This window comes from Plecotus auritus (assembly GCF_963455305.1).
Source record: "Plecotus auritus genome assembly, chromosome: 5".
In the NCBI taxonomy this organism is placed as follows: domain Eukaryota; kingdom Metazoa; phylum Chordata; class Mammalia; order Chiroptera; family Vespertilionidae; genus Plecotus; species Plecotus auritus.
This window is the reverse complement of record NC_137776.1, coordinates 38,435,334-38,453,413: the sequence shown is the minus strand read 5'-3', so window position 1 is coordinate 38,453,413 and position 18,080 is coordinate 38,435,334. Positions and strand designations below refer to the sequence as shown.

The following is an 18,080-nucleotide window of genomic DNA, read 5'->3' as shown; positions in this document are numbered from 1 at the left end:
ACTGCCCCGGCCACCCCAACCATCTGCAACCACCACCCCATCAGTCAGCAGCCATACCTCGAGGCAGGACCCTCCAACAGCACCAAGATTAACCCTCACTGAGGGCTCAGATGATGGGTAGCATTTTTTAGCAATATAATATTTTTAATTAAGGTATGTACTTTTTTAAAAGTGTACAGCAATGCTATTGTACACGTAACGGACTACAGTATAGTGTCAACATAACCTTTATATGCAATGGGACACAAAAAAAGTAGTGTGACTCATTCTGTTGTGATATTTGCTTTATGGTGGTGGCCTGTGTGTCTTCTTAGGTTAAAGTTAACATGGGAACTGAGCGCTTGCCTTTGGGAAGGTGTGAACGTAAGTGCTAGAGTTCTGAGGACAGGGAGGAGGTGATGGCCATGAAGGCGAGTGGCAGCATGGTCCCAGCAGCGTGAGCTGTGTGCTGGTGAGGCCCGGATTTGAGGAGCGTTAGCAGCTGCACCATCACCACTCGTGGATCACCTGCTTCCGGAGCTGCCGCTGCAGAGAGGGCTCCCAAGTCTCCGGTCACAGACCACCTCCCAGCCCGAACTCAGGATCCCGACTCCCTGTCTTATGAGGATGTGATGTGGATACTCCTTTCCTAATTGACATCTCCGGGTTTGGAAATGGGAGCGTTAAGGTTCTCTGTCAACTCCGGAGGCGTTCTGGGTGCCTCTTCCTCTGCAGAGGTGAAAGAGTAATTTCTAAAATGAGGTAAGAGAACATATAAAATGAGGAAAATGCCCACAATACTGTTGAGTGAAGAACAAAACAACCACCACTCACAGAACAGCATGTTCTTGGCCGCTCTGTTTATTGTTCAGACTGTGGGTCCGTGTACACTAGGAAATGCTGATGGGAGTTGTCTTCTGGTAGAGGAATTATAGTTGGGTTTTCTTTACCTTTTGTTACAAAGTTGTTTTGTTAACAAATTGGTGAAAAGAAAAAAAACACACCAAAACTTACAAAATGTCAGTGGGCTGTGTATGGACAGAAGTTCACCAGTGCGCAGATTTGCAGGCATGTTCACAGAAAAGCCCACACAGGGAGTGTCTCCCTCTCGTAGGCACCTGCCTAACTACCTTCTTCCTCTCTCTCACTTGTTCATTTTGGCTGCTGGGAAGCTCAGAGTCTGTGGGCATCTTGTCACTTGGCACATCCCTCCCTTGACCCACTCACCCACCTTCCCAGTTCCCCTGGGCCACCTCTAGGGACCCTGGGCTCCATCTCTAGATGCCCGCTGGGCATGGCCATCTTGGCACATCCGGGACCGAGTCCCTCACTTGCACCCCTAGAGCCTGAGTGCAGGCCCCCCTGTCCACCCCGCCCTCCCCAGTGTGTGTGACGGGAACCAGGCTCTGCTGTGATTGCTGTTGCTCCCTTGCTGCCCAGTGTCCTGTCACATCCCCCCAGTGGCTGCTCTGAGCCATCCTGGTCCTCCACCCCCAAACCCCCATGTCACTAAGACCCACCCTCCGGCTGGCACAGCCATGCTGGCCACTTCAGGGCACCTGGCACCTTTACCACATGGTCGTTTGTGACACTCCAGAGAGAGCCGTGTCCTGTCTGCTCTGTCCAGAGCCTGCCCCCCAAGAGGTGCCCCTACAGAAATGTGGGTTAAATGCGTGAACAAACAGCTCAGAGAACCTCTCTGCTCCCAGTGCCTCCTCTCGTGCATGGTGTGACCCCCCAGGAGGGACAGCACTGTCCTCAGTGCGGGGGGAGGACCCACCCAGGGGGACCCGCCCACCAGCACTACCATGCTGGGCAGAGTGCTCACTTACTACTGAGCTCACATTTGTTGCTTGGCACAGTCAAGGATGAAGTACAGACGTGATAACTTCCTGTCTGACCCTTTGAGGACAGAAGCATTCCCAGTGGAAAACCCGCTAACACATCACCCTTCTCTTCTCCCCGGCGTGTGAGCTACTCTCCCGGGCCTTGTCAGGCTCTGACCTTCATGAGTGACTCCCGTGCCTGAACCCAGTCTTTCCTCTCAGGCATGGGCCGGCAACTAAAGCTGACACCCCTCAGCAAAGTGGGTGCTCTGGAGGGAGGCCGGGGCCCAGCTGTGCCTCCCCCTTCCCCAGGACAGACACTCACGGGGGAGGAGGAGCTGCCTCCGAAGAAGGTCACGCGGTACCAGGTGGCGATGAAAACCCAGGTGGCAGAGAAGTCCGGGAGCTCGGGGAAGGAGCGTCTGACATCCTCCGTGGCTCTGCGCAGCATGGCTGGGTCGGTGGCCTCCCGGTAGTACACATCCCCTGCACGCCGGTTGTCCACATCCGCCCAGAAGGCCGCCACCACACAGCGGTCCTTGGCGATGGGAAAGGCCACTGGGGTGAACTGAGAAACCTCCTTCAGGAAGGAGATGATCCCATTGTTGTTCACCTGTCAGGGCAGAAAGCCAGAGAGGGACTGATGGGGGCTGAGGGTGGGCAGGCAGGCCAACGCCTCCCAACCTCCCCTACCAGGCACCCTGTGAGAGTGAGTTGGGCTTGGTAAGAGCATCCCAGGATGGCCTGGCAGTTCCTGGTCCCAGACAGGGAACCCCTCAGCCTGATCCGTTCCCTCCTGGACAGGTCGTGTCCCAGATGCCCTGTAGGGTACCCAGCCCTGGGCTGCTGCTCTGGGGTCAGGGAGCCCCAGTGTGGGCCCTGGTCTTTGACATGTGGGGCACTCAGGCCTGCTCAGCAGCCCCAGCTTCTGGATCCCATTCCAGCCAGGAGCCTTCGGAGGGTAGGACAGGGTCTCAGCCTCTGGTCTGGAAGGATCAGGTGAGGGCAGGAGTGCCCATAGCCAGAGGCGGGGTGCGCAGGGGCCAGCATTGCCAGGGGAGGCTGCAAGGGCCTAATGACCTGGTGGCTTCTGTGCTCAGGACTCTGGGAAGGGGGAGCCCTAGAAGCTCCTGAGCAGAGGAAGGGGAGCAGCATCTTTGCAGCTGGACAGCCCTGACCCTGCCACTCGCTGGCTATGCATCCAGGAGGTGCAGCCTGGGCTCTCTGTGCTCTGGATTTTTACCTCGGAGGCGGGGCTAATGCTGCTGCTGGCCTCGCAGGGGTGAATGAGTTGGCAAACACAGAGCTGGGCTCGAGGCTGTCCTGACTCACTCCTGGGAAGATTGTGGTCAGAACTGTGCTTTTAGAAAAGACCTTTAGGACTCCCCCTTAGATGAGGGAGGCTCTGTTACCCAGACCAGCAAAAAAGGCTCATAAATATACTTCTCAAAGGCACCAACGAGCAAACAAGCGAGTGAGGGTCTTGATTCCACGTGGAGGACAAGGAGCATGGAGGGGCCCTGGCACTCAGAGCTCTTTCCCTGAGAGACTACGTCCGCAGACATAGAAGCCACAGCTACAAAGCAGACCTGCGATTTGAGTGGCCTCATGGAGGGAGAGGGATAGATGTCAGAGCTCAGAGCTGGCTCGAGGCAGGGAGCCTAGGGAACCCCACACTAAGCTGGGACCCCACAGCTGCCCACACAGTTCAGATGAACGTGAGGGAAGAGTCTTGTGCAGACTTACCCCCTCCCGTCACGCCTGTGACTTGGATTAAGCTGTTTCTTGCCAGGCAGAAGCAGAGAAACACCCTTTCTGGAGGAAGATGGTCTCACCTGAGGCTCAAGTCACTCCCATGAATGATGCTTCAAATGCAAAACCCAGGACACAGTCGGAGATAACGGGCGCACTAGGAAGCAGGACGCCACCAACAGGAGCAAGTGGAAACATGAGGAACACCAGATACTAGAGTTACCTGACAATAAAATAACTACATTTACCATGTACAGACAGGCGGAGAGGCCCATGGGCCAGGACAGAAATAACCCCTTGTTCGTGTGGTCAAACGACTTTCAACTAACGGTGCTGGGGAAACAGGAGATTCACAGGCAAAACAATGGAGTGGGATCCTTACCTAACACCACAGCCAAAAATTAGTTCCAGCGGATCAAAGACCTAAAGGTAAGGGCCCAAAATCTAAAACTCAGAAGAAAACACAGGATAAAGCCTTCACAGCGTTGGACTCGGCAGTGATTTCCTGCAGGTGACACCAAAGGCACAGCCACAAACCAAACCAAACTGCAGTCCGTCGAAATTAAAAACCTTTTGTGCATCAAAAGGCACGATTAGCAACCCACTAGATGGGAGAAAACACCTGCAGATCATATATCTAATAAGGGATATAGAGAAAACTCCTTCAACAAAAAAGCCCAAAACAACCTGATTAAAAATAGGGCAAAGGACCCGAAACAGACATTTCTCCAAAGAAGATCCACGAATGGCCAATCAGCACATGCTGGGCCATCAGGAAAAGAGAGTCAAAGCCACAGAGCGGTACCACCTCACACCCACCAGGGTGGCTTTCACCAAAGAAACAGGAAACACCAGTGTGAGGGGTTCACAGAGAAGGGAACACGGCGCAGCCGTTGGGGTAAGAGGCCACCACAGAGCCCCAGCCCAGGCCCTTTGCAGAAACTCCGAGATTCCCAGAGGAGCAGGTCGGTCACAGCTGGAGCTGAAGCAGGACCCAGCCACACCCTGTTTAAAATTGGGACGCGGATGGGGCCCAGGGTGAGAGCTTGTCAAAGCTGAGTGTGACCTGTGGGGGCCTTGTGACTCGCTGGCCTCTCATTTGGGGTGAGTTGACTGGAACTTGACACTAACAAGGGAAGGGCCCAGGGTGGGAGGCCTAATGGAAATGGCTCAGTGGCAAGAGTCACCTCGGTTTTTGTGAAACAGTGGAGCTGCCCCTGGGAAGCCTTTTCTCCCACTCCAGTGACGCCACTGGTTTCCTGGGCCCTCCAGTCACAGAGGGTCCCCTGGGTGGCGGCAGCCTCCCAGTGCAGCCCCAACATGGGGAGCTCTTGGAAAGGCCAGTCACTGCTGTGGGCAGAATTGGAAGTGGTCACCCTGGCCATGTCGGGGGCTCTTTGGGACCAGACAAGCCAGATTTTTACTGACCTTGGGTTGTTGCAAATGGCCTCATCAGGGTAAGCAGGCTGTTCTCTGAAGGGCCAGGCAATGACCCTCCTTGGCCTGTGGACCACATACAGTCTCTATTGTGCATTCCTCTTCCTTCTTTTTGTTTTTACAGCCCTTTAAAAATATAAATAACATCCCTAGCTCACAGGCCATACTGTGGCTGTGCTATGGGGACCCCTGGTTTTGCAAATCCAGGCTTAATGGTACAGCCACGCCCACTCGCTATCTGTGGGGCTCAGAGCAGAGTAGCCAGTCAGAACCCGTATGGCTACAGGCCGAAGATGTCCACTGCCTGGCCCTCTGCTGGAAAAAGCCTGGCGGACCCGTCTGCTGGCGGGCCTGCCACGGGCAGAGCACAGCATGCCTCACCAAAGACGCCCACTTCGAGGCCTAATGAGGGAACAGACTGCAGCTGCTGATGAAACAGTCTTGGTCCCTCTGATGGGACTGACGCGGACTGAGCTGCTGGAGGTGCATCCTAGGTTGCCCCTGCCTCTGGGACTCCTCATGCCAGAAATGGCAGCTGGGCAGGAGGGAAGGACTGTGTGCTATTGAGGCGAAGCCACCAACACACACTGGGCTTGTCTCCCACAGACACTGGCCTGCTATTCCCAGGGCGGGTCCTGGGACTGGGCTGCTGCCACAGGCGCCATGGGCCACCTGCTGGGGTGGGACCTGCCACATTGCCCCTCCTGCATCCCCCCTCCTGGCCCGGCTCCCACAGATGGACCAGGTTTCCTTCCTGCCTTTGAAGTGCAAGTCCAACTCTCAGGTGTGTGTGGTGTGTGCAGGGGCCGCTCCAGCCTGCCCACCAGCACTTGGCCTCATTCCTCTCCTGTGTGCCTCCCCACGGGGTGTGGGCCCAGAGCCCGGGGGTCCAGGAAGGAGGCAGAACAAGCCGGCCCTGTTCCCCTGCCAGAGCAGGGCAGGGCCAGGACCACAGCGGAGCAGGCAGCGGGGCCAGGCACTGGGCAAGCAGGCTGCTGGCAGGCCTGTCACCTGGACAGGATCCTCCTTGGACGTCCTCTGTCCAGATGGGAACCCTGAGCATCCTGTGTGGGTGGGGAGTGGGCAAGGGCTGGGTGAGGTGGGCCCTGCCTGGCAAAGGCTACTTCCTACAAAATATCAATTTTATTATTATTACTTTTCTACTTTCAATAGTACTTAGTAAAACACACAGCACATACATGGAAACAAGGAGAAAGGGTGAAGCCAGACCTCCTGCCGGACGCATCCTGTGGACGGGTGCATACCCCAGATGAGAGGTGTATTTAATCCCACCCTTCACCTACACAGGGGGCCACCAGCATGCTCTTCTCAGAGACTGGCTGTGGCCTGGCTATTGCTAGGATCCAGGGCCCGAGTGCTGCCCCACACCAGGGGCCACGTGGGCCTGAAGTCAGCCTAGCCCAGCCCAGAGAACACTTGTAGAGTTGCAAGGAGACCCAGGAGCAGAAAGGGGAAATGTGTGGTACTGTGTATAGGGCCTTCTGCTCTGCCCCCACTGCAGCCTTCCCAGCCCTCCCTGCGGGCCCTCAGGCCCAGGCCCTGAGGTTAGTGCTGGTATTGCTGTCCTTTCCAGCAGGGGCCACCTCTCTGGTGTCCAAGCACTTGCTTCTGAGAAAAACAAGGTGCCATTGGGTGTCACATCCTAGGATGGGACAGCACAAAGACGGCCTGAGAGGAGGGATCTGAGTGCAGGGTGAGCAGCTGGCAAGTGCCTCCTCTTTGCCCAGGCGGGTACAGGAGGCCTGTGGTCAAGGAGGGGGTGTTCCTGTCCCCTCTGAAGAGACTGAGAATCTTGAGAGGGGAGTGGCTTGTCAGCTGGGAGAAGCCCTGAGGCCACATGCTACAGGAAGCCCAATGACTGTGGACTCCAGGTGGCCCTTGGGGCATGGTAGAGGCCCATGCTTCATGGTAGAGGCCCTGGGGGGCGGGGACATGTGTGGTCAGGAGGGGACTGGCCTGTGGGGACTCAGGCCTTTCCTGCAGGACACGGCTGGCCCTGGCTGGCTTGGGAAGAAGCACAGAGAGACTGTGCTGGTGGCATTTCCGACTTGGATAGAAGCAGGAAAGAGCGGAAGTGTCCTGGAGAGTCTCTTGGAGATACTTCCAGCCAAAAGCGTGTGAGTGGGGCTGGCTGGTCCCCTGTGCGGGAGAGCAGGAGGGCTCTCTGGTGCCACCTCGCTGGGGGTGGGGCTGCTCTGAGAGGGCAGCCTGGAGGGGAGCCAGGGACCCCGCATGTGGGGCCACAGACCCCAGCTCTGCAAACATCAGAGCCAAGAGGGCGGGCCTTGGTTCCTGCTTTGACTTCTCTGCCAAAAATAAAACAATAAAGCCCCTGAGGCCTTTTATAAGCTTGTTTTGAAAAATGTAGGCATGTCTTTTATTTCCTGGCAGCTCTCTGGGTAATCAGGGTTCCTCCCACAAGCACAGTTGGGGCCGGAGTCCTGCTTGAAGGGCAGTGAGTGGGCAGGGCTCCTGGGGCCCATGGGCAAGGTCAGTCTGAGCCCTGGAGCCCTGAGCCTAGTGTACACCCAGCCCGGGGAGGAGGAAGGCTGGCTCCTAGCTGGCACCCATGCCCTGGGGGAACAGCACTTGGGGCTGCAGGAAGATTGGAAGGGGAGGGCATTACCACCAGGGACAGCCAGGGCCAACTTCCTGGGGGAGGGGTATCTGAGTGCAGCCAGTGCCCAGATGGCTGCAGGGTTGGGGTGGGGGTGAGGGTGAGGGGTGAAGGAGGAATTCCCAAGGGTGGGAAAGAGAAGCTGGTGTTGGGGGACCAGCCCTTCCTCCCCTTCCAGGCCAAGCCCTGCAGGGCTGTGGGCCCTGGGTTGCACTTCCTGCTGTCTGCTGTCCAGGGATTCCCTGTGGCCACACCCTGGTCTCCTGCAGGGCCTCATGGCACTGCCTTCTCTGAGCCCAGCCCTTTGAACCCCTCCAACACCTGTCCCTTCCATATCCTCCTGCTGTCCCCCCTCTCTTCCCTTTCCCATGTACACCTAGCCGCTCGTGTCTCCCCCTCCCTGGCAAAGCCACCTTTTTGCCTCACCTCTGATACACCTCAGCCAGGTGCCCCTCTAGGGCCAGAGCCCAACTCCACAGAGGCCCCTGGACATGCTCGCCTGTGGGCAGCAGTCCCTCATCACCTGGGCCCCCATACCCACCTTCTACACCCATCACCAGCCTGAGCCCAGACACAAACTCCCACTGTGGGCCTGATACACCCCTGCTCCCCCCACACACCTAGGCCTTTCATTACTTGGGACAGTGGCTGCTCCGCTGTGACTCAGCCCATCCCAGGCCCCATTCCCAGCAAGCGTCCAAGGTGGCCTATGCCTGATGCCCCCTCAGGCTAGTGCAGGTGGTAGAATGTGTTCAAGTGCCAAGGGTGGTGTCTGGCCCTGGACAAGCCCTGACTGACTGGAGGACAGTGGGCCCTGGCTGCCTGCTGTGTGCAGGGTTTGGGGTCGGCACCCATGCCTGGACTCTGTCCTGTTCTCCCTCCTCCCACCCTGGTCTCCCTGCAGAGCTCAGTGTGGGAAGCAGTGCTTCAGCTGGTGGTTAACAAATCACTTGCCCCACTGAGTGGGACCCCTGTGGGGAGGTGGCGGGGTGTGAAACCAGTGGGCTGGAATGGTAAGGAGGCACTTGGACATGGGAGTCTGGGGCCGTTGCATACTGGGGAGGGTCCAGGGCTCTGAATTTCTCTCCTGCTCCCAGGTGACCCTGCAGAGTCCCACACTGGGATCTGCTCTGGCCAGGTGCCTAGTCCTGGACCATGCAGGAGCTGAGTGAGTGGTGGCCTCCAGGTTGACCCAGACCAGATGAGGTGACTCCTTCACCCAGGAGAGAAGGGTGCAGATGAGGATGCCCTCTGGGTGACAGGCAGCAGGGAGACGCTGTGAGAAGCACATTCCCTCTGACCCACTTGGTAAGGAAGGAGAGAACGGGAGACTTGCATAAGGACACACAAAGGGTCGTGCACCGGCGACATTAGTTCATGGGAGATCCTGAAACCACCCACAGTCAACAACTCATTGGTTAAAACGACATGGTGCAGCGACTGGAGGAAATATCATACTCACCAAAAAGCATGCTCTTACACGCTCAAGGCATGGGAAAATGCTCACATATGTGCAACAGAAACTTGTATGAAAGGGCAAGTTTGTTTTGTAGAACCCTAATGGTGCTTGAAACAAACCAGAGAGTGTGGATGCAGGATCACGGTTGTGTCATCCAATGTCAGAAGATGGATGACTAGCACTGACTGAGGCCGCCAGGAGCCAGCACTCTCCTGGAAGCTGGGACAGCGCGGGAACAAAGCAGGAAACAGTGACTTCAACTCTCAGAGTGACATGCTGCTGCCACCACATCTTGCCCCCTGGCCTCAGACAGGACTTCCGGATGCTACATGGATGAATGCATTAGTGAAGAAGTCCAAGGGGAGTGAACACACCAGGTTTCCATGCAAGTTGTCTGAGAGACAGTCTGGCAAGCTGATCACTTCTAGCTAAGAAGTTCTGGCTTCACAGAGTCCCCAAGAGATAAGGAGTGGGGACACCCGAGTCATTCCCAGCTGGCCAAGCTTGCTGCCCAGTGAGGTGCACAGGGTCAAACCATCCAGCCTAAAGACCAGGGGAAGGTAAGGGCAGGAAATAGAGGCAGGGGAGAGGCCCATTTGGCTATGCTTCCTTGGCCGCCCTGTAAATAGGCTCGAGGGGCAGGGCCAACAGCTGGGGGCCAGTGAGTGGGGATGGTGGCCTGGCCCAGGGACTTGACTGCAGGTGCTGGGAAGTGAACGTGTTTCTAAGGTGGAGCTGCCAGGTCCAGCTGCTGACAATGTGGGGACAAGGAAGGGAGGGAGGCCCTGAAGAGGCTCGGATGCTGTCTGCACGCCTTGTGCAGTGGGCTGGAGGAAGCAGGACTTTGGGCTGGGTCCTGCTAGTTTGGGCTGGAATGGTAAGGAGGCACTTGGACATGGGAGTCTGGGGCCTTGGATCTGCCTTCTTAGCCTGAGTCTCCTCATCTGTACAGAGGATGACCATCCCACCTGTCCTCTGCCAGGCTGCCAGGGAGGAGGTCTGGGCAGGGGGGCTAGTGCCAGCTCGACCCTACTCCTGCTCTATTCCACCCCTGCATCTCCTTTCTTCTGCTGCTTCCCTCCCTCCCCCCCCCCCACCACTCAGCACAGCAGGAAGGAAGCACCCATGAGGGCGCCCACAGCAAGAAGAGGGGCAGCTCCTGGGCCACTCTGGAGCCGGCTAGGCTCTCACGGGCTTGCTCAGTGGGTTCAGAAGAAGCAGGACTCTACCCCCAGGCCTGCCTGCATCTCACCAGGCTGTCCCTGTGGGTCAGGGCAGTTTTTGTAGATGGCCTGGAGCCGGTGGCCAGAACAGCTGTGACAGTGATGGTTGGACATGTGTCATGGGCATGGGGGCATTCTACTGCATAGAGAGGAAACTGAGGTTTTGGGAAGAAATGACTAGCCATGGCGGCCCTGATCTGGGGCAGGCAGGGTGGGGACGGCATGTTCAGGGTGGACTGCAGCCTGCCTCGGTCATTCATTGTTAATACCATGCCTTCCCTCTGGGCTCCATGGGCACACTGTCCACCTCAGCTCCCACTCAGCTCTGCATGCTGGGACTGGCTCCAAAGTGTTCCAAAAGACAAGGAGGGTCAGAGGGGTCAGAGCAGCATGGGTGAGAGGCCAGCAGGGGTTGGAGGAGGCCCCGGGGTGACAGGTGGAAGGGACCCTAAGGGGCACACCTTGTCTACCATTCCAACAGCTCAGTCTTGGAAACACGACTGTCAGACCCTGCACCCCCTTCCTGGCCTCTGCAACCTTGTAACATACTTGTGGGCCCTTCACAGGGTGGGGCACCTTCACAGGTGTTGCCCACCGGGCAAACCCTTCACCCAATGAGGGAACAGAAGCTGAGTGGTGACGTGCTACCTGAAGCCACTGGTTGCAGTTCCTGGTGACAAATAAATCGAGATCTTCCTTTGCATCTCCATAACCCAACCCGGGGTTGGGGGGCGGGCGGGGGCTGCACCTGGGATTTCTGCAGAATCGCTGCCTCTCACTTCCCATGCCACCCTGAGTGGGCGCTCCACCTCGGCCAGTCCCGTAGGCCATGGCACAGCTGCCATCTATACTCACACACCATGTCCCTCAGCAGGGTGCTGCAGCTCCAATCCCCTAGCACCGTGGTCGGCAAACTGCGGCTCGTGAGCCACATGCGGCTCTTTGGCCCCTTGAGTGTGTCTCTTACACAAAATACCACGACCTGGGCGAGTTTATTTTGAAGAAGTGGCATTAGAAGAAGTTTAAGTTTAAAAAATTTGACTCTCAAAAGAAATTTCAATCGTACTGTTGATATTTGGCTCTGTTGACTAATGAGTTTGCTGACCACTGCCCTAGCAGCACTGCCTGGTGTAGAACCTTAGCTATAGAATGACTGTCCATGATTTTCAGAGCCTCACAACTTAGCACATGCAGCTGTTTGATGTGAGAAAAAGCCTAATGCTGGGTGCCTTCTGGAAAGGGGGCCCCCAAGTATTACAGGACTGAATCCTTAGTAGGGTGTAGCCTGTGTTCTGATTCCATGGAGACTCAGAAAGCATTGATCTCCAAGCAGCGTCACTACTGACTTCATGCCGTGTGATGACTGGGCCTGAGGCACCCATCCATCCATCAACCCATCCATCCATTTCTCCAGCCACTCAACAAGCCTGCTCTTTGCCAAACAATGGGCTGGGGACTGAGGGGACCGAGGGCGGGGTGGGGGGGGGGCAGGGAGGGCGGGGACTGGGTTCTCACTCAGCTGGTCACAGGGGGCTGGGCTCAGGGCTGGCCCAGGTGTGCTCTGCTGGATAATGACTGGATCCAGGGACATGCAGGAAAGTGTATTCTGGACCTGAGTGGGTGTGGGGGGCACCTGGTCGTACCCACTTGTTTCAGAACAAATACCATCCCTTCCCTCCTTTGGCTGTGATTCTAAGGCCTCCACGCCCACCGGTCCGTTCCCTCCCTGACACAGAGCCCGTCGTTATTTCAGGCAAGGTGCTCTGGACATTGCCCCCTCAAGAATTCCATTCTTTCCTACAGAGGGAAGAGAAGGTGAAGGGGCTCACTATGTCCACATGGGCAAGTGTTTTTCAAATAACATCTCTGTTTCAGGAAAAAGCTCTTATGAAGATCTATGTTTTGTTAGCAGCCAGAATGTTGGTTTCTGATGAAACCATTTGTTTTGCTAGCGGATCTGTCCACTTCAGAGCTCTCTCTCCCGTTGTTTTGGCAAGGGTCGATGTTTTCAGTGGGGCTGGTCAGAGGGTCGACTGTTTTCATAATATTTTCACCTGTGACTATGGGTGGGAAAGTTGAGCCTGGCCAATTCCTTAGGGCCATGTTGATGCAGTGTTGTGTAAGATGGTGCCAACAGGAGTTTTCCTATTTCTAAGATGTATGGGGCTCCTCGGCTCCCAAAGACCCTGAGCACAGATCTGCCCTGCTCCTTCCACATTTCTGAAGTCAGTCCTGACTCAAGGTCCAAATCCTGGACCAGAGGGACTTCCAGTGGGTGCATCTACAGAGCAATGGTTGCCTCCTGCCACCACAGTCACATCAGCAAATGCTGCCCCCCATGTGAGGAGGTCTTTCTGCACGGGCTTGGGAAAGACAGCTACCCAGCTGTGGAGTGGCCAAGTGGTAGAGGGAGCCGATGATGGTGAGGGGGTGGCAGAGGCCACATGAACAGTGGCGGGTAAGAATGATAGCAGTGCCAAAGCTGTGGATGGTGATGGAGGTGTTGTTGGAGATGGTGGGGATGATGGAGCAGATGACAATGCTGATGGGGGAGATGGCAGTGCAGGGGGTGATGCTGATGGTGGGCTGATGGGGGAATGGAAGGTGGTGGTAGTGATGGTGGTGGGAATGGCAGAGGTTGTGTTCCGGGCATTGGTGTTGGAGGTGGCAGTGCATCAGGCTGCCCAGCCCCTTTCTAGCCCAGATTCGGGCAATGTGGGGAAGTCAGGTGCCAGTGCACTGTGGCCCACCCACAGAAAGTGCACGATGCAGTGACAAGGCACAGCATTTCTTTCCCTCAGTGGCCAGGGTCCCGCCCTGGGAGCGGTGGAGACAGAATTGGCCCGTGCCTGCTGTCTGTGAAAGTCAGGACCGGGCCAGGACTCCCCCCACCAAGCTGGGACCGGGCACCGGCAGACCCTCAGTGCACCCTGTCCAAGCTCCAGGCTGGTGAGGCGGGAGCAGGGGCGGGGCAGGCGCCGGTCGCCAAAGTGGTGGGGCTGCAGCTCGCACCCCCACCCGGCCCGCTTCTCCTGCGGGCCGCTGTCCGGCCTTGGCCGCCAAGGGAGGAAGCGCTGTCCTCATTCCACCTCTGGCCGCCGTGGTGCCAAGCTGCTGGCGGCGGCGGCGGCGGGAGTCGGGGTGGCGGGCAGCGGCCAGGGCACAGCGCCCTCCCCGGCGCCCCGCGGGCTCGGGTACTCACGTAGAGTCCGGAGTGCTCGGCGCCGAAGAACGGGAAGGGCACGGAGAGCGGCCGCAGCCCCGAGCCGCCGTCGTCCTGCTTGGGGGTGACAGCGTCGCCGTGCTCCGCGCCGAACGGGTAGAAGTCGGCCAGGGCCACCGCGCCGCGCACCCCGCGCGCCCCGAGCCCCAAGGCCACAGCCAAGAGCAGCGCCCAGGCGGCACCGCACGGCATCGCCAGTGGTCGGCGGCGGGGACAGGGCGGGACAAAGCAGCGCAGAGCTGGGACTGCTATGGACAGAGCGGGGACGGAGCGGAACGGAGCGGGGGCACAGCGGGGACAGAATGGGGACAGAGAGGGACAGAGCGGGGCTTCGCGGTCCCCACCGCCTGGAGCGAGTCCGCTGTCGGGAGTGGCCCGCTGGGCCGAGCGGGCGTTCGGGCAGCGCGGCCGCGCCGTCGATAGCTCCGCGCCCTACACCCGCGAGCTCGGCCGGGCCACGGTCCGGTGGCCGCTCCGCGGAGGAAGGCGCCGGGCGGGACCGCGTTCGGGGCGGGCCCCGCCCCTGGGGCGGCTATTTAAATGTGGAGCCGGGCCGCACACCGGCATGGGCGGGGCCATGCAAATAGGGAGACTCTTAAAGCGCCAGAACGGCAGAAAGAGCGGGGGCGCGCACCGAGCCCCTGACCCAGGGCTTGGGGCACTTAGTGGCCCTCCGCCGCTTGGAGGCCCAGCCCACGCCCCCCGCGGCCCCCACGTTCCCGTATCCCCCTGGTCGGTGTTGGGGAAGTGAGGGCTCCGTGGGCGCACGCCTTGCGACGGGGACCATCCTCCTCCGTGAGGCCGCAGTGTTATGCATGAAGCAGTTTTGGGACAGACCTTAACTTGGGGTCAGGTTTTCCGTGTGCTCTTTCAGATTGCTGCCCGGCAAGGGAACCCGCTCACCCGCTGCCAGAGTGTCGTCAGTGGGGGGGCCACACTGGCTGAGCACTGCCTGGATGAACCCTTCTAGAACAGGCCAGATGCCAGCCCTATATTGCCCCCCAAACCTCCCTAGCCTTGAGCCTGGGGGCACTGGATTCCTGTGCAGGGGCGAGGCTTCCTATCCGGTTTAATGTGGGAATGGCCCCTGGCCTGGGGAACCTCAGGATATTAAGCAAAGTGTTTCTGCCCCAGAGGTTTCCTGCCGGGTGCAGGCAGCAAGAGAATTTTGGCGACTCCTATGTAAAGCAGTGGGGGGAAGCCTGTTCAGTGGGGGCCTCTGGCAAGTGGTTTGATGTCCCTGGGCCCTTGGGTGGGAGTAAAACCTCAAGAGCCCACAATTCAGATTCTCTGTCCCCAGCCTGTGGTCATCCCAGCCCTTCTTCTACCTCTGGGACTGCTGACCTGGGACATCACTGCACATTTGTCCCTCAGGGGGCATCTGTTCACCTCTGGGTCCCCAGGCCCAGGGCAATACCCGACTCTAGGGGTCTCAGTTCCTCCCTCATCCTCTCTGCTCTCAGAGTCCTGATGTTGGTGACTCCAGCCAAGCCCCGGGCCCCTGAAGACAGGTGCACACGGCCCCCCTCCAAAGATAAGCAGAGAGAACAGTCACCAGGTCTTGAGAGGTTTCACACTTGTCTTTTGTTTTTCTGTATTTTCCAAAACATCTTCAATGAGCATGTTGTTTTGCAGTCAAAACAAGGAACATTTGATGTGATTTTTAGGAACTAGTGGGAGGGTCTCTGTGTGTGTGGATAATTCTGAGGCCACCGGTTTACACAGATCCCGTTAGGATGCAATCAGGGCCATTCGAGAATTTCAGGAGGCCAGCCCTACACTGGCAGCACCCTGAGAGTGAGAGCCCCCGTAAATGCCCTAGTCCCATGAGGTGCAGCTGTGGGAGGGCTGGAGACCCTAGGACACTAGGACAGGGGCTCCCAACCCCCCTCCCCCGGGCCCACCCAGAGAGCCTGCTTACTCCACGGCCTTCACCCTGGGCTGATCTGCAGCCCTGCCTGGGGGTTAACACAAGGCCTCACCCCCACTGGGCATTACATTAAAACAACAACAACAAAAACAACAACACAAAACACAACTCCACAGGCCAGAGGAGAAAAAAAGTTTTTTTTCAGATGCTAAAAATATTATCAGGAAATAGCTTTCAGCAATGTGCCGTTGTAGGTTCTCCTCTGGACTCAAGGGCGCCTTTGTCTCTGCCACAGAAAGTCCACATTTATCAAAACCAAAATGGTTTTATCAAGCAGGCTCATGTTCTGCGGCAGGAAACCCGAGCCTCCCTATAGGCCTGTGACATTTTAATTTAGGGCCTGAGTGTGTGTGCAGTTTAGATGGGGGAGCCTGGAGCCGACCTCTGGATGCCCCAGGACTTGGGACTCCTTGCAGGATAAGGTGGTGAGTGTCCACACCTGGCCCAGGGGGCTGTTCCCTGCAGGGCTGGGGGAGGGGGCTCTGGGTGAGGCTGCTAGTGGCAGGGCTGGCTGGCTGCACCTCCCAACTTTCTCTCCTTCCCTCCAAGAGGCACCTGGCAAGGCATAGATCTCCCCAGAGCAGTTGGTTCTACCATGCAGGTGAAATCAGAGACCCTGTCCCAGGTAACCCACCACCTGCTCTGGGAATGAGGTTGGGAGATCACAGGGCCCAGAGGGGCAGGTAGGATCTGGCTCCTGTCACTACAATGTAAGGCTAGATGGGTGCCGCTGGTGTACCAAGACAGAGGTGGGAGGGCCTGGCTCAGGGTGCCCAGCTGTTCACATAGCCAGTGTGTTGAGCCCTCCAACCCCAGCCCACTGGCTCCTCCTATGTGCAGTGAGGGACAGAGCCTCCACGGAGCGCCCCCCCCGCACCTGAACATCACCATGAGGCTTCTGCTAGTGATGGTAAGGAAACGCTCAGAATGGGTCCACATTCACTCCTGGGATGTCTGTTGCTGCTTTAGCTCCAAAAAAAAGCGTAACTGGAAACATTGAGCTAGAGGTTCTGCAGGGAGAGACCATAAATGGTTTACAGGTGGGCTCAGGTACGGCTCTCCTTGCCTTGGGGTGATGATAGGCCCCTTCCTGCCTCCTGCATGTCCCCTGGTTCAAGGGCTAAGATTCCCATTTCTGAGTGTTCCATGATGGCAGGGAAGCCACAGTGGAGACCCAGGCACGTGGGAGGCAGGGTATGTCCCTGCTTGGCAGCCAATAAAATTATGCTCTGTGGCCTTTCTAATGATGCAGGAAAATGCAAGTAAAATTTCTTGTGTTTTGTTAATCCTCACCAGAGGATATTATTTTTTCCATTGATTTTTTGAGAGAGTGGAAGAGGGACGGGGGGTAGAGAGAGAGAGAGAGATCCCCACACATGTCCTGACTGGGGCCAGGGATTGAACCTGCAACCCAGCAATGTGCTCTTGACCAGGAATCAAACCCAAGGCCCTTTGGTGCTTGGGCTGATGCTCTAACCACGGAGAACACTGGCCAGGGCTCAAGTAAAAATTTTAAGAATACTAAAAGTAGCAGATACAGTCTAAGCCACAGGCTCTGAGCATGCATGTGCTGGGAGAGGGAGCTCTCTGGCTTCACCTTAGCATCCACAGGTAAGAATATTAATGTCAAGAGGCCCAGATACCAATTGCCCTGGCCCAGCTGCACTCCTGGGTCCTGCGGCTCATTTCCTCCCCAGCTGTGGCCAAGATAGGGCCTTTGCCTCCCTCAAAAGCTGGTGCATTGGAGGTTGAGCCTGCCTCCTCGGCTGCTTGGTCATCCTCCCCTGCCTCTCTGTCTTAGGGTGTCACCTCCTTCCTTTTGGCCCAAGTGCTTCAGGATGACCCTGTGCCCATGGCTCTCCTGCTCTCTCAGGGGATGAGTCCTCCTCCCCCTGTGGGCTTCAGGTGTGTCCTTTGACACCTGAGAAGGTTGGTGCCCCAGACCAGGTGGTCCCCTAGGCCCATTGTCGGCAAACTGCGGCTCGCGAGCCACATGCGGCTCTTTGGCCCCTTGAGTGTGGCTCTTCCACAAAATACCACGGCCTGGGCGAGTCTATTTTGAAGAAGTGGCGTTAGAAGAAGTTTCAGTTTAAAAAATTTGGCTCTCAAAAGAAATTTCAATCGTTGTACTGTTGATATTTGGCTCTGTTGACTAATGAGTTTGCCGACCACTGGACTAGGCCTAGAGAGCCTGTCTGGGATTGCACAGCTGGAGAGGAGCAGAGCTGGGACTGCCCTGCAAGGCTGGCAACTCCTAGCGCAGTGGTTCTCAACCTTCCTAATGCCGCGACCCTTTAGTACAGCTCCTCATGTTGTGGTGACCCCCAACCATAAAATTACTTTCCTTGCTCCTTCGTAACTGTAATTTTGCTACTGTTATGAATCGTAATGTAAATATCTGTGTTTTCCGATGGTCTTAGGCTCTACAGCAGCGGTTCTCAACCTGTGGGTCGCTGGCTGGTGTCATAGAACAAAAGAGGCCATTTGGAGAGGAAAACAAATCACTGACCTGGTATAAATGGAGGAAATGAATAAAAATGCCTACAGGTGAAGATGGCTGCCTTGTTTCCATAGCAACGGGGCTGGATTCTGAGGGTCCCTGGCCCAGGTTCA

The 18,080-nt window shown here is 57.1% G+C and overlaps 1 protein-coding gene across 3 annotated transcripts in view; it reads right to left on the bottom strand.

The window, feature by feature from the left end:
• Positions 1 to 14,049, bottom strand: part of SNED1 (sushi, nidogen and EGF like domains 1) — a 53,815-nt gene extending 39,766 nt beyond the window's left edge. For all 3 annotated transcript variants that reach the window (XM_080668026.1, XM_080668027.1, XM_080668028.1), the window contains exons 1-2: positions 13,517 to 14,049; positions 2,131 to 2,418 (exon numbers count right to left, since the gene is read on the bottom strand). In XM_080668026.1, coding sequence (XP_080524152.1) covers positions 2,131 to 2,418; positions 13,517 to 13,729 — 501 coding nt within the window. In that variant the 5' untranslated portion in view covers positions 13,730 to 14,049. The remainder of the gene's footprint in view (positions 1 to 2,130; positions 2,419 to 13,516) is intronic.
• Positions 14,050 to 18,080: the final 4,031 nt, after the last annotated feature.